The sequence below is a fragment of the Pteronotus mesoamericanus genome, unplaced genomic scaffold (assembly GCF_021234165.1).
Source record: "Pteronotus mesoamericanus isolate MK-2021 breed Mesoamerican mustached bat unplaced genomic scaffold, CSHL_Meso_final contig_41, whole genome shotgun sequence".
NCBI lineage: Eukaryota > Metazoa > Chordata > Mammalia > Chiroptera > Mormoopidae > Pteronotus > Pteronotus mesoamericanus.
This window is the reverse complement of record NW_026555152.1, coordinates 8084343-8101606: the sequence shown is the minus strand read 5'-3', so window position 1 is coordinate 8101606 and position 17264 is coordinate 8084343. Positions and strand designations below refer to the sequence as shown.

General features: G+C 35.9%; 1 protein-coding gene across 6 annotated transcripts in view; it reads right to left on the bottom strand.

The window, feature by feature from the left end:
* ERC1 (ELKS/RAB6-interacting/CAST family member 1) overlaps positions 1 to 17264 on the bottom strand; it is a 565692-nt gene that overhangs the window by 95590 nt on the left and 452838 nt on the right. For all 6 annotated transcript variants that reach the window (XM_054577182.1, XM_054577180.1, XM_054577185.1 and 3 more), the window contains one exon: positions 1466 to 1564. In XM_054577182.1, coding sequence (XP_054433157.1) covers positions 1466 to 1564 — 99 coding nt within the window. The remainder of the gene's footprint in view (positions 1 to 1465; positions 1565 to 17264) is intronic.

Below are 17264 nucleotides of genomic sequence, written 5' to 3'. Positions count from 1 at the left end.
CCATATACCCTCCTCCTCATCCTATGGGGCAGGAGATGACAAAGGGAACAGTGCCCCAGAGCAGCATGGGAATGAAAAAGAATTGGTTAGTATTTAAAACAAAGACATAAGCATAAGTAGTAGGAGAAAATGGTCTCTAATTGCTTGCCTCTTTTTATATTAGATTCTAATTCCCGAAACTACCAAAATTAGTAATTAGTTTGTCCTTACACTTCCGTGCTTCCTATGTTTCCAAGATGCTGTCTCTGTCCCAGGGCTTATCTGGGCAAAATTATCAAGTTGGAGACTTTATTATTTGCCTTTTCTTTAGCCTTTCTCCATTTCTGTTTGCCTCCCACTAATACCCAGCATCCAACTTGTAGTTATTATCAAAACTTGTTTCAAGGAAAAGATCTAATACCCATATTGTATACACTGGCATAAATTTAATCCTAGGTATCCAGAAGCACGTGGAGAAAGCAAAATGACTTCTTGGGAGAAAAAGACTACTGACCTCAGGCAGAGAGCTCTCTATTTTGCATACACTAATGACTGGTTTGCCTAAGGTTTAGTAAAGGTCATCACACTCTGACTATACCTTCTGAATTTTAGAAAAGGAATTGCAGTTTAGATATTATTGCTGCTTTCATCTGTAATAATTCTTCTTCTCTTAACATCATGGCTCTATCATTTAGTGGAGATGTTTAGTGAGGGAGTTTCCCTTGACTTTTTGATCATATGGATGTAATTATTAAACTATTATTTTCCCCCCTCAGCTATACATTTTAAGATTGAGTGTGATGAAGATGTTGAAATCTGATTTTGGCAATGGGATATGAGGTAATCTGTTCACCACTCTCTCCCATCCATCATTTTCAACATCTTGAGAGTTCCCTTCTTTTAAAAAACTACAGTTGTATATGGTTCCCTTCAGACTCATCAATGCCTCTTTTGCATTGATGAGAAGTTGAAGGCAACAATTTTCCTTCAGAATGACATATACTGGAGGGATCCACCAAGGAAATGGAGTAAAGAAACTGTGTTTCAATTTTCATGTTTAATAGGTGATGAGCAGAGACTTTAAAATCTGCAATTACAGAATAGTTACCTCTACACAGTGTTGTGCCTCACTGAGCTCACAAGACTCTTATTTTTCTAATAAGGCATTATTTCTTTACTAAAAAAAGCAGGACAGTTACAAATTAGTATGCATCTCTGAAAAGATCAAGAATTTTTTTTTTCTCAACCTAATTCAAGAATTACCGTCCTCAAATCTCTTGAATACCTCCTCTTAAAACATCCAGAATAATCCACCACCTTCCTATACAGAAATTGAATTTGTGTTTTAAAAAATGTGAAGGAATTTTCAGAAACTGATTATTTTTATTTTTCTAACTTATGCCCAAGACTCCATAGCATTACAGTACACAATATATCAAAATTAAAGCATATTGGTTTTTTATAACACATTCAAGAGCAGACTTACCTGGTCTGGGGAGGGTTTATGATTGCTTTGATTGGAATGGGCAGATTTGAAGTGGTCATCCTCATAGTTGTCGGCCATTAGTTTCATTCGATTTTGCGTCTAAGAGGAAATGATCCATAAGGTTAAACTTAGATTAAAGTTCTATGACACTGCAAAGTAACGAATGTCTTAAGAAAGGATAAAACTAATCTTGTTTGAAATAAAATAAACAGGATTTCTGAGGATATTGGAAAAAAAGTGTTTAGACACAGTTATGGACTGAACTGTGTCCCCTCAAAATTCATTTTGGAGCGCTGGTCTCAATGTGACCATATATGGAGATAGTCTTTTGAAGATATTTAAGGTTAAATGAGATCACGGGCAGGGAGAGGGGTGGTTCTTAATCGGATAGGACTGTGGCCTTGTAAGCAGAGAGCTATCCCTCCCCTCCTTTTCTCTCTGCCCTGTGTAGACATAGTGAGAAGGCGTCTTCTCCAAGCCCAGAAGAGCGCTCTCTTCAGGAACTGATTCAGCTGGCACCCTGACCTTGGATTTCCTAGCCTCCAGAATTGTGAGAAAATAAATTTCTGTTGTGTAAGCCACCAACTCTATGGTATTTTGTTATGGCAGCCTGAGCAAACTAAGACAGGCACCTAAATTGGTACAGAAATTTAAGTGGGGAGAAGGAATAACCTTAAAGTCAGCACTTTAAGCACTACTTGTTTTTTTTTGTTTGTTTGTTTGTTTTTTTTTAAATAAAGACTGGATTACACTATACATAGGAGAGGACTTTGTCATTATTTTTTCACTTCATGATATACAAACCCATCTTTCCATGTTACTGTAAGAACTACTCATCCTTTTTAACAACTATTCCATTTTGGGGGGGAAGTTATGTAACACACAGACCATAAATATTAAGAAAAAAGTTATTAACTGTAAATGAAATGATTATATACCTAGAAAATCTTAGAAAATCAAGTGAGAAACTACTACAATGTATAATAAAGTTCAGTAATGTGATCATGTAACAGTGGGGAATTATAGCAGTAGAAAACTGTAACCTACCCCACCATTTTTGGCATTGTTTCTGTAAATGCTGACTCTAACATGTAGCTTATAGATGGACAGCATGTTTGTATAAGAATCCTAGGAACTAACTTCAAAATATACAGACTCCAACTTCAGGCACCCCAGCTCTGGGAGCTTTGCTGACCTTCAAACTTATGGCCAGGATGACAGGAAGTCAGGATAACTAAACCAGGGTAACGCACACCGGACCACCACTCCCCTTACCGGTATCTCATCTGCACACAGAGAACTTTTCAACCCCTTCTCTTGATCTCTCTGTCCTGTTCCCCTCTCCCATCTTATGAAAACCTTTGCCTCCACTCAGAAAGGTGGAGATGGGCTTAGAGATGATGGTACCCCGTCTTCCAGGCTGCTGGCGCCTGAATAAACAATGTTGCATTACACCAAAACCTGCCTCTTGAGTACTGGCTTTCAAAGTGGCAGGCAGCTGGACTTGCACTTGGTTACAATCAGACAGAAACTACGTGTAAAATATTCAATATCTTTTTTTAAACCATAAATATACAATTCGGGTTTTGAAAGTTAGTCAGAGATTCTGAAATCCTCTTCTTCAACCTGCGACTTGGAGAGAATTGTTACCATTACTTTCTCTTCTCAATGTTTGCCAAAAAAGGAGGACTAAATTGGTGATTCTATGTGACTGGTTAACTTAAGGCCTGAATACATGAAATGCACACACACACACGACCCCCCCAAAATCCTGGAATTTATTTATAAAAAATTGTGTATTAACGTGTTTAAACTTTGGTCACCTTCAAAGTATTCTCCATTTGATGCAATATACCTATCGAGACTTTTTTCCATCACTCAAAACAGTTTTTGAACTTGTTGATTTTGATGCCTTTTAGTGCTTCTGCCATTTTTTGTTTCATCTTTTTCACACTGGCAAAGCGTTTCCCTTTGAGGACTTTTTTTCATTGGGGAAACAAACAAAAAATGTCGCTTGGGGTAAGACTGGGTATATAGGAAGGGTGGGGCACAGGAGCCATGCCCTTTTTAGTCAAAACCTGCTGAATACTCAGTGGTGGTGTGGGTAGGAGTGCTCGTAAGTCACCCATCATGAAATGTGCAAATGTGTTGAGTCTTCCAAAAAATTTACTGAAGTGGGACACAGCCTCTCATAACAATCCCAACTGGTACACTAATACAATTGGGTTCTTAGAACACTCACTAGCAGGGAAGCCTGTATTACAAGGGGCTGCCCTCCAGAAGATAATTCTGTTTTTTGGGGTTCCCCTTCATATATTTTATATATTATAAATTAATATTTTATATATACATTCATATAACATTTTGGAAAATTCACTTTGCACAGCAAGCAATTCAGAAAATGCAGGATACACCACACATAAAAATCAAACAGCAAGATACAACATATATTGCATTAATAAAATATTGCTATAAGCTGAAGTTTTAAAAGCATTAAAAATAAACTTGCTAATATCATATGATTTAAAGGTTTCACTGTAGATAACCTGAAAAATAAAAATAAATCGCATGTAAATTCCTCTACTCAGTGACAATCATTGTTAATATTTAGGAGTGGCCATTCAGCCTCTTCCTATGAACATAAAAAGTGACATGCTTTTCTAGTTTATTCTATTTCTCCTACAATATAGTGATTTTAAAGTTACTATATCTTACAGTATATTTTGGTATCTGGTAGGACACGCTCTCCTTCCCCTCCACTAATTCTGCTTTAAATAAGATTTGGTACCCTCTATACATTTGCTTTACTAGATGAATTAAAAACATTTTGTCTAGTTCCATAGGAAACTTTACAGAGATTTCTCTCTGGTATTTTTTCATGTAATGATGCTTGTGTAAAAGCTTTAGAGCAAAATTGCCCAGATCTGAATTCTAGTTCTGCCTATCACCAGCTATTTAAGTTTGGACACCCTATTTAAATGCTGTGAGCTTCAGTATTCTCACCTTTAAAATGGGCATAACAACACTTTCTCCCCACAAGACCATTGTGAGGGTTAACCAATTAACCTAACACAAGAATTTAGAAAGCTACCTGGCAAAAAACAACACCCAACAAATTTTAGCTATCACCGTCATTAAAAACATTTTTGATGTTATTAAATATTATTCTAAAATATAATTTTAACTGGCTGCACAGTATTCAATTGAATGGATGTTTAATGAGTCCCATAGTGTTGGGTATTTAGTTCTTCATATTTTCACCTAATAATATATGCACATTTCTATGCCAGCTCTTCCCTCTACTATAAAATTAAAGCAAAGAAAATATGTATTAAAAATTATCTGTGATAGCAAATTTGTCTTCTGAGATAACTTACAGTGACCTTGAAAATATAAAGGATAATTTTTCTTACGTCTTGTGGTATTGTGTGACACATGGAAAGTCTTCTGCTAAGTAGCTCTTGGAAAAGGAGGAAGGAGAAAGGAAAGGGCAAAGCACTGTAACCAGAAAGTGAGCAAAACATCTGCATGTCACTCATTTGGTTAGGGAACTTTTCCATGTCAACTCTGATAAGAATGTGAAATGAGAGGATACTTGGCTAGTTATTTTCTTAGAACATGATGCACTTAATCTTTAATACCTGATAACTAGTGTAAGTTAAAAAAAACTTAAGAACTAATAAAGCACACACAAATTCCCCCTTTAAAGGCAGAATGCATTTTGAGTATTTCTTAGGAATGAATGTAAAAGCCTCCCAAAGAAATTGATCACATTAGACAGATAAGATCAAAGACTGCTCATCTGATCCATGTAAGAGAATGAAGAAATAATCATAAGAACTCCATTTTGAAAAGACACGAAGATTATCAGGTTTGGTGTTCCTAGGTCTGGTATTCAGGTATTCAGAAATTTTGTGTGAAGCCGGTTCTCTGTATAGTCATCAGGATTGAACACTAAATATCTGATGACTCACAGAGCCTTAGTATTACATTGTATACATGACTCTGCTCTTAAGGAGATCTTGTACTATGCTCTTATTAAGATAAGGTCAACAAAACAAGCAAAAAGGGATAATAAGTCCTTCATGTTTTTACTGATATGAAAGGTACTTTATATCCAAATATTTTCCCTCTTGAACCATGCCATGTGCATGTGCAGATAGCTGAACTCCCCTTGTTCCAATGACATAAAAAAAAAATAAGACTCTCGAGGAAAGGGGAAAAAAGAACTTGCTGAAATAACACTTCTTTAGTTGTAAATGCACATCTATGTATATAGGTGTAAATATCCTCAAAGAGAAAAAGGAGTTCACTGTTTATTCTGTTCATCTTTTCTCCTAAAACTAAGATGTCAATGCCCAAAGTGTTACAGAAACTATATTCCACAGAAAAATAGTACATGTTAGTATTAAAAGGTGTGAATTCTGATCAGAGCTACCTAGTTGATCATTAATCTTTGCTTTTTGGTTTGTGATAGTTCTATTAACTTACCTAAATAAGTTTTAGAAATAATTATATGGTGGGAATACAGATTGGTGCAGCCACTGTGGAAAGCAGTATGGAGATACCTCAAAAAGTAAAAATGGATCTGCCTTTTGACCCAGAGATCCCACTTCTGGGAATATATCAAAAGGAACCCAAAACACTAATTCGGCAGAACACAAGCACCCCTATGTTCACTGCAGTGTTATTTACAATTGTCAAGATATGGAAGCAGCCCAAGTGTCCATCAATAAATGAGTGGATAAAACAACTATGGGACATTTACACACTGGAATACTACTTGGCTATAAAAAAGAAGAGAGTTTTACCTTCTGCAAGAGTATAGATGGATCTGGAGAACTATGCTAAGTGAAATAAGCCAGTCAGAGAAGGACAAAAACCATATGATTTCACTCATATGTGGAATCTAATGTATAAACTGAGATAACAAGCAAAAATACAGACAGACTCATTGATGCAGGATGATAGCCATGGGGTGGGGAATAGAGGGTGGGGGGGATTGAGCAAAATGGAGAAAGGAGTCATGGACATGGACAACAGTGTATTGATTTCAGGGGGTGGGTGCAGGAGGTATAAGGGGACTAAATGGTAAAGGAAAAAATACAATAAAAATTTAAAAAATTATACTTACAAATATTCTGAGATATTTTAGAAAATGCATCAGAAATACATCTTGACCTTACTGATTTGAATTACTCCTGATGATAATATTATTTAAGCAAGTATTCAAATTATATCCACATATATTTGTTAAACCTTGAAAATAACTTTATTATAGTGAATTTTAACTATACTTTGTTCTATTGATATTTGATATACAAAATGAAAAAAACATAATCCCTATCAATTCTAGTGAGGTGAGTCAGATTCAGTATTAGTTATAAATTTAACAAAATCTCAATGTTACCTTTACTTAAAACTTTATGTCATAAAAAAATAAAAATTAGTCATTAATTATTCTTAAGTTGTTTCATGTGTTTGTCATTTTATACACATTGACTGAAGAGTTCCTTTCTAGCTTGGAAAGTTCCTTTTCCATCGGTTAGACAATGGAAGACTTGGGAGGAGCTCGTGAGAAGCAACATAGCAGGAAAGGGATGGCAACGGGATTAGAAGAAATAACTGCTGAATTTAGCCCAACAGCTGTCATGATCAGATTACCTTTACATCCCACCTTATTATCTCAACTGGAGTGTAAAATTTATAATAGAAGTGTGTCTTCTACTGATTTTTGTTTTGATTTTTAAATAAATCAGCTTGGTAGTTTAGTTTTGGTCCTGATGAGTACTTTTAGTTTACTGATGAAATCGTGAAACTTACTATCTTGCAAGTACTTTCTATGATAAAACCGTAAAGAATCTCAGCTGCAGCAATCCAAAGCTGACCAATTTTCCCCATAATTGCCATGTTATTTTTAAGAACTTTATTATTATTTTAAATATTTTTGAACATTTACCCAGTGTGAGAGTTTGTAACAGTAAAAGTAAGCCTACTTCCTAATCTTGACAGTTCCTCTACTAGGGGCTTACCGCAGTCACTACTCTCTTGCATGCATTTCCAAAGAGTTCCTGACATTCCATGGTTACATAAGTGTGTGCACACACATGCACACATACACTTTTCCCTCCAATAAATGGTAGCATACTCTAGTCACTATTCTGCACTATTTTTCCACCTAATTATATCTTGAATGGTCTTCTGTATCAGTAAATAAATGGCTGCCTCATTCTCTTTGCTGATGCACATTTAGGTTATTTCTAATATTTTTCTGTTAACAATGCTATAAAGAATAATTTTGCACATGTGAGAAACTGACTAATATCAATTGTCAAAACTAAGTATAATTATGTTATATATCACTCTTCCTCCAAATAACAGCTTTTCCATAATGTGAAAAACCTAAATTTGGTTGGTCATACAGCTGGAGTTGTTATAATATCCAGGTCCGTAAGATACACACCTGGTTTCACAGAAAAAAAGAGGGGTACAAATCTAAAGAACGTCCATATGTCTGGTGGACTTCTGATTTAAATAAAAAACAATGTGCAATGATGTCATTAAAAATGTATACAGTTGTTAGAAAAATTTATTCCTATTTGATATGGAAAGGTCAAACACATACAAATACACTACTGGTAATATTTCTGAAATTTATGGAAATAATAACATAAGTCCACATTATGTTTTCATTATTGGTAAACCACCTAAGAATTATAGTTGCAGGCTCTGTTTATGAGCCTATAAAAGGTTTCTTAATCCTTCAATAGAGACCTAAAGTGACATCAGGTTCAATCACTGTTAAAATTATTATACTTGTGACAAATAGGAATATGATAGAGGTAGTTTGTGAGGCTCCTTATGAATAAGAAGGTGTTCTTTTAAATTATTCTATTATTTCTTTTCCCTTGTTTCTTTTTATCAGTGTCACATCTTCATAATGAACATACACACACAGAGGACAGCATATGTCAAGTACATGACCATGCAGGGAGCACTGTGAGCTCCCCTTTCTATCCCCAGCTCTTCTTACCATTCATTCCAGGTATAACTCTCCATCTGTTTGGGTATTTTGTTTGTTTGTTTGTTTTTAGGTAAAGGGTTAGGATTAAGGATAGGGTTATAAGGTTGAGGTAGGTATAGGTTTACAGTTAGGTTTGAAGTTAAGTACATGGTTTTGGTTAGGGCTAGGGCTGTGGTTAGGTGTAAGATTAGGGCGAAGGTTAATATTAGTAGGGTTGAGGTTAGGTTAGGGTAAGGTTACCGTTAAGTTTAGGGTTAGGGTATTGGAGAAATTAGGTATAGGGTTAGAGTTAGAGTTAGAGTTGAAGTTGGTTTTAGGACGAGGGTTAGTTTTGAGGTTAGGAATTGGGTTGGAGTTACCATGAGGTTTAGGATTAGAATTGAAGTTAGACATAGGATTAAGGTTATGGTTAGGGTCCACCTGGTATTTTTTGTCTCCATGAATGTAGTCATTATTCATTGAGTTGCTCGATCTAAAAATCTCAGAATCATTCTTGACTTTTCCTTTTCCATTAATATCTACATCCAATCAAGCCACAGAGTCCTACTGAGTCTGTTTTCAAATATAGGGGTGAGCAAAATTAGGTTTACAGTTGTAAATACACAAAGTTTATTCCTGTATTATTATTTATTATTAACCTACCTTTTGCCCACCATTTTATTTCCCTTGTAAGTAGCTGCACCGTTTCACCTGTATTACCGCTGGTTTACTATTTTACTGCTTCTCTAAATTGTTATTACAGTTATCTTCCAATAGAAAATTTGATCTTGCCTTAAAAAATCCACTGACAGCAGGCAGCCACCACAATGAACAACATGGGAAGGCCCTTCCCTATCTGGCTAAATCCTACCATTACAGCCCCATTTTCTCCAGGCTTTTTGTAATATATTGAAATTACATTATCCTACTTTTCTCCCTCACTCTAAATCTAAATATTAAGCAATCCCTAAATTCTTAAGATAAACTGTACTTAGTAATAGTGTATATTTACACATTGCTGAAATTGCTAATATTTTATTTAGAATTTTTGCATCTACATTTGCAGATTATACGGGCTTCTGATTTTTTTATACTGTTTCCAGTTAGCATCAAAGTTATGTTAAACTCATGAAATGAGTCAGAGAACTTTCCTTTTATTGTATTTTTTGTAACAATTATTATAAGGTAGAAATTATTTGCTGTTTTATGGTTGGTGGAACTTCAAAAAACAACTAGGCTTTGTTTCTATCTACTGGTAGAAAAAAATTTTAAACTTAGGTTTCAAGGGGACCATTCTGCTGTGATAAATTACATAACTGGTATAAAGTTAATCTTATTTTCCTATGATTTTATTTTATTTTTTCAACTGTAAAATATTTGTTAAGAAATGCAGCTTCATTTCCTTCAAATGTAAGAGCTAACATGTAAAATGGTACAATACGTGAATGTTTCAAAAATATTTTAAATAATTCCTATTATATAAAATGTTTCAAAAACAAACTCTAACATAAAATCATTGTCTGATACAGATCTTTATGGCACGCTGAAAGAATGATCTATTTCTTTTTTAAAAATTTTAATTATTTTCTTATTGTGTTATTTCTCATTGCCATTTAGTCCCCTTTTACTCCACTCCCCCCTGCAATCACCACACTGTTGTTTTGTCTATGAGTCCTTTCTCCTTTTTGCTCAATCCCTCCACCCTCTCGCCACCACCATTAGCTGTCATCCTGCTATCTGAGCCTGTCTCTATTTTGCTTGTTAGTTCAGTTTGTTCACTAGATTCCCCATATGAGTGAAAACAAATGGTATTTGTCTTCTCTGACTGGCTTATTTCACTTAGCATAATGTTCTTCAGGTCCATCCATACGGTCACAAAGGGTAAAACTTTATTCTTCTTTACAGCTGAGTAGCATTCCATTGTGTCAACGCCCCATGCTTGTTTTACCCACTCCTCTACTGATGGACACTTGGGCTGCTTCCATTATCTTGGCGATTGTAAATAACACTGCAGTGAACATAGGGGTGCTTGTGTTTTGCTGAATTAGTGTTTTGGGTTTCTTTTGATATATTCCCAGAAGTGGGATCGCTGGATCAAAAGGCAAATCCATTTTTACTTTTTGAGGTATCTCCATACTGCTTTCCACAGTGGCTGCACCAATCTGCATTCCTACCAACAGGGCAAAGGGGTTTCCCTTTCTCCACATCCTTGCCAGCATTTGTTGTTTGTTGATTTATTGATGACACTCATTCTGACAGGTGTGAGATGACATCTCATCGTAGTTTTAATCTGTATTTCTCTGATGATTACTGATGTTTTGCATCTTTCATGTCTACTGACCACCTGTATGTCCTTTTTGGAGAAGTATCTAGTCAGGTCCTTTGCCCGTTTTTAAATTGGGTTGTTTGTATTTTGGTTTTGAGTTTTGTAAGTTCTTTATAAATTTTGGATATTAACCCCTTATCAGATGTATTGGCGAATATGTTCTCCCATTCTGTGCATTGTCTTTTTATATTGTGATGATTCCCTTTGCCGTGCAAAACCTTTTCAGTTTGATGTAGTCTCATTTATATTTCTTTTGTCTCCCTATTCAGGCGTGATAAATTACATAACTGGTATAAAGTTAATACTGTTTTCCCATGATTTTAAAAGTCTCTTTTGTAGTTGTAGATGTATTTCCTTTTCCTCTCCAAAGTACTGTTTATCTACTTCTGGTCTCTTTTTTCCTGAATAATCTGTCCTCCCATCTTTCATGTCCATTTGTACGTCTCCAAGAACCAACTTTTGATTTTGTTAATCTTCTCTGTGGTTTCTCTGTTTTCTGTTTTTATTTCCTTTTTTCTTTTTTTGAGGGGGTCAGGTTTACTGTCATGTTCTTTTTCTAATTTCTTGAGTGATGCTTAAGTCATTAATTGTCAGTCTTCTAATATGCATGTAAGGGTAAAAAAATTTTCCGTAAGAACTGCTTTAGCAGCATCCTACTAATTTTGATATATAGTGTTTTCAGTGTTCTAAATGTTCTCCAACTTCCCTTAGGCTTTATACTTTGACTTATGATGATATAAAAATGAGCTTAAAAATTTCCTAATGTACAGAATTAACTTGGTAAATTGTTTTTATTATTGACTTCTAAATTTACTACATTATATTCAAAGAACTTGGTCAGATTTGTATAAATTCATACTCATTGGTTGGGTTGTTGTAAGATTTAGTATGAGATCACTTTTTATAAATGCTTCATGTGTGCTTCCAAAGAATGCATATTTTCTTTTTTTAAGTGTTCAATTCTATAATACATCATCTGTATACTGTACTGTGTGTTCACTACCCTATAGAAATAGAATGCAGTTTCTAATTGTTGGTACAGAGATTTTTCTATATGTATCCATAGCTGAAGATTGTTAATTGTGTTTTTTTATATCCTTTTCTATTTTTCAACTGTTTGATCTGTTAAATTTCTCAATATAATTGTGAAATTTGTTTCCTTTTCTTTTTAAAAAATCCTTGCCTGAGGACATATTTATTGACTTTAGAGAGAGGGAGGAAGGGGTTGTGAGAGAGAGAGAGAGAGAGAGAGAGACATCAGTGTGAGAAAAAGATCAATCTGCTGCCTCTCGTATATACCTCGACCAGGCTTATAGGATAATGCTCCAACCAACTGAGTCACTCAGCCAGGGCTGAATTTCTTTTTTTAGGCTATGTTCTTGGGTCCACAGAGCTTTAAGTATATTATATCTTTCAGGTAAATTATTCCTTTTGTAATTATATAATTAATATTTTTATACCGAACATTGTTTTTCTGCTTTAAAGCTGATTTTGTAATAGTCATGAGCTCTATTGGCTTTCTTTTTTGTTAGTGTCTGCCCAGCATGTATTTCTAAAAACTTTTTACTTTTTCATACTGTATCATTTTGTTTTCAGTATGTTTCTCAAAACTACAATATTGACTCATTTATGCAACAATATTAGGTATCTGACATTGTTCTAGATGCTGTGATAAATAAAGTCCCTGCCCTCACTGAATTTACATTTTATAAAATATTGGACTTTTATAGAACATGAACTTAGAATAGCCTATAGCTAAATATTATATTTTTCCATTTGTCTTTAATGAAATTTAACCTATTTACACTTAAGGTATTGTTTGTATGGGAAAAAATGCAAGTTATGATTGTAATAATACAAGAATAAACTCTGTTTCATGTACTCACACCTGCAGACCTACTTTGGCCCATGTCTGTATTTAGCCGTATTTCTAACATTATTTTTGGTAATTACATACGTTTTTTTCCCACTACATCCATTTCCTGATATCTAGTAAATGGATCAACCAGTTTTTATTCAACCTTTCCCTTAATTTGAAGTTTTTTCTTCTATTTCTATTACATTGTTGATTACACGTAATATTTAGCATGGATAGATTGACAGTACAAAGTTATTAGATATCTATTCTCCTTCCTTTTCAATATAAAGACTTCATATAATATTCCAACTGGTCCCACTTAGCATTTACCGTTATCACTGTTTTAATCCTTCACCAAATTTATCATTGTTACTAAGTTAATGTTTATGCTCAATACTTATTTAGATTTGCCAATATATTCATTCTTCCCACCTACCAGCACCGCTTCTGGCATCTCACCTAATTTCTTATTGCTGAAGCAGTTTATTTTTAGTGAGTGAGCATAAATGATAAACTCTCTTAGTGCTTGTCTGAAAATATTATTTTGTTGATACTTTGGGTATAGAATTTTAGATTTGCAGTTATTTTTCTTCAATACTTTGAAGATATTTATTATCCAACCCTCTTAAGCCTTTTATTGATTCTATTGAATCTACTGACAAATTTTTGTGTTTTTGTAGGTAATGTTTTCTTGGCATGCTTGTACCACATCTTTCTCTTTAACGTTCGGCAGTTTCACTAAAACATTTCTATGTGTGAATATTGATCTTGTTCAAGACTTGCAGCGCTTTTTCAGTTTGAGATTAATGATTCATCAATACCAGAAATGTGTTTTCATCCATTCTAATATGCCTCTTCTGAATTTTCTCTATGATCTTTCTTAAAACTCCTATCAGATGAATGTTGCACCTTTTCATTCTATCTTAGATGTATCTTAATCTCTCAGATATTATACCCCATTTTAGCTCTTAGTGGTGATTTTGGATAATTTCTGTAGTTTTATCTTTCAAATCATTAATTCTCTTCTCAGATATGTTAATTTGTCCACTAAGTTTTTAACTGAATGGCTAGACTTTTTGTTTCATTTCATATTGTCTGACAAATCTACATTTACTTTTTAAATAGTCCATTTCTCCCTCAATCCTTACTATGTACCAAGCACTGTTCCAAGACCTTTAGGTAATACAATTAATTTAATCATCACGGCAACAATATGAAGTAGGTACCATGATCATTTCAGTTTTATAGATGAAGAAACTGGTGAACAGAAAGCCAAAATAATTTGGTACAGTTCACAGCGCTGGAACTCTAATACCATCTAGCTTCAGAGTCTGTATTATTTTTTATAAATAAAATAATATTTCATATTGAGAACTTCCAAACATACACAAAAGGAGGAACAGGAAGAACCCCCACATATCCACTTCTATCTTCAAAAACCATCAGTATGTTGATCTACTTGTTCCCTTTATCTTCCCCCTTTTCTTTATTTGCTGGGTTATTTCTTCCTTTTAATTAACTTTTATTTTGAGATAATTGTAGTTTTACCTGCAGTTTTAAGAAATAACACAAAAATAGCCAAAACATCCATGAAACAGAAAAACAAAGTTGGAGGACTCATACTTCCTGATTTTAAAAGTTACTCCAAAGCTTACGGTAATCAAGACAGCATGATATTGGCATAAGGATAGAAAAATAGATCAATGGAACAGAACCACAAGTCCAGAAACAAACTTTACAGGGGTACCAATACAATTTAATGGGGAAAAAAATACTCTTTTCAATTAATTGTGCTGGGAACAAAAGTGTACCCACATGCATAAAAATGATATTAGCCCTCTACCTTGCAACATATAAAAGAACTGCCCTAGAGAAAGAAAATTTCTGGGACTTCTGGTCAAGATGGTGGCGTAGGCAGATATGGCTCACCTCTTTGCACAACCACATCAAAATTAGAACTAAACTACAGAACAACCATCATTCAGACCCGTCAGAAATCAAGTTGAAGGGAAGCCCAACAACTATGGAATTAAAGAAACCACATCCATCCAGACTTGTAGGTGGGGTAAAGATGGGAAATGGGCTGATCCTTCACCCACATGTGCTGGATATTCGGTAGGGATATCTTGGGAATGAGGAATTCCAGCCCGACACCAGGTGCCCCAGCCCAGAATTCTAGGGCCAGGAAGATAAGTCTCCACAACTTCTGAATGCAAAGTCCAGCAGGGATTGAGTCAGTGGAAGAAACTTCTAGAGCTCCAAGCAGTTCCTCTTAAAGAAGCCACACTCAGACTTATTCCCTTGGAGCTCCAGCACTAGGGTAGCAGACTGAAAGGCAACAGTGGCATAAAGAGAGGAATTGAGGTGCCTGCCATCAAGGCAAGTGGAGGCCAATGTCCCTTTTCTAAACCCTCCCCCCACAGAGCTGGCAAGCAGATGCTGTTTCTAACTTCATCATCCTGGTTAACACTGTTTTACCTGCCTTGGGGATCTCCAGAGACTCGGCCCCACACAACTTATGGGCCCACCCTACCTGCTTTTCCAAATGAATGGCTAGTCTTGGCTCATGCTGCACAACTTCCTGAATCCTCCCAAACAAGCAACAGTTGGCTTCAGTGAGCCCCAGGCCCGAGACTAGCAACAGCCAGCTCAGATTCAAGCTTGGCTTCCCCTGGGAATTTCCAAGCCCAGCATAACTAGCAGCCATCTCAGATTGCTTTATAGCTCAGGCAGAGTGGCCCTGGGCAAAAACATGTGGGGGCTGACCTCGGTCTGCACTACCCAGGGAAACCCCAAGGCCAGCGCACTAAGTGGACAGCTATGGACCACTTCAGAGCACCACCACCCTGCCACTGCACAGCTAAACCTCTATGGAGAGCGGAGGTTGGTGGTTAGTGGTCACAGCAAGTCCTTGAAGCTGACTGCCCTGGGTAAATCCCTCCCATTGGTCTTCCAACTGCAACCAAGGCTCAATTACAACAGGAGGGTGTACTCAGCCCACATGAAGGGCATACCTTCATGTACCCATGAAGGTACATGAAGGTACCCATGAAGGGCTCGAGTACCCAGCTTGGGTGATAGGGGAGGCTGTGCCAATGGATCCTAAAGGACACCTACTACATTAGGCCACACTACCAAAACATAGAGTCAAAGCAGCTCTACCTAATACATAGAAACAAACACAGGGAGGCTGCCAAAATGACGAGACAAAGAAACATGGTCCAAATGAAAGAGCAGATCAAAACTCCATAAAAAGAGCTAAATTAAATGGAGATAAGCAATCTATCAGATGCAGAGTTCAAAACACTAGTTATAAGATGCTCAAGGAGCTTAGTGAGGACCTCAAGAGCATGAAAAAGATCCAGTCAGAAATGAAGGATATACCAGTTGAAATAAAAGGACAATTTACAGGGAAACAATAGCAGAGTGGATGAAGCCGAGAATCAAACCAATGACTTGGAACCTAAGGAAACGAAAACAAACAAACAAACAAAAACTAAAAAACCACAACCTATCAGAACAACAAGGAGAAAAAAGAATCCACAAAAATGAGGATAGGATAAGCATTCTCTGGGACAACTTCAAGAAGTCCAACATTCGCATCATAGGGCTGCAAGGAGGAGAAAAGAACAAGAAATTGGAAATCTACTTGAAAAAATAATGAAAGAAGATCTCCCTAATAGGGAATGAAGGAAATAGACACGCAAGTCCAGGAAGCACAGAGAGTTCCAGACAAGATGCTTGCAAAGAGACCCACTCCCAGACACATCAGAATTAAAATGCCAAAGGTTAAAGATAAGGAGAGAATCTTAAAAGCAGCAAGAGAAAAGCAATTAGTTAACTACAGGGGAGTTCCCATAAGACTGTCCGGTGATTTCTCAAAAGAAACTTTGCAGGCTACAAAGGATTGGCAGGAAATATTCAAAACCATGAAAAGCAGGGACCTACAGCCAAGATTGCTCTACCCAGCAAAGCTATCATTTAGAATCAAAGGGCAGATAAAGAGCTTCCCAGACAAGAAAAAACTATAGGAGCTCATCATCCCCAATCCATTCTTACATGAAATGTTGAAGGGACTTATTTAACAAAGAGATTAAAACTATGAACAATAAAATGGCAATAAATACATATCTATCGACAATTAAATCTCAAAAACAAACTAAGCAAACAAGAAGAACAGAGACAGAATCATGAATGTGGAGAGGGTTTTAACGGTTGCCAGATGGGAGGGAGAGGTGGGGGAATGGGTGAAGAGGTGAGGGGATTAGTAAGTACGAATAGGTAGCTACAGAATAGCCATGGGGATATAAAGTACAGTATAGGAAATGGAGGAGACAAAGAACTTATACGCATCACTCATGGACGTGAACAATGACAGGGGGATTGCCTGAGGGAGTGGGGACTGCTGGGTGGAGAGAGTCAAAGGGGAAAAAATCAGGACAACTGTAATTGCATAATCAATAACCTAGATTAAAACTTAATGTACCATTAAAAACTTCTCTTAAAGAAGTTTTGAGGGAATTTTATGTTTCCTTTTTATAAAATTGTGGTCCATGTGTGGAAAAGGAAAGAATGGCACTAACTCCAAATATACGTTAACTATAAACTGCAC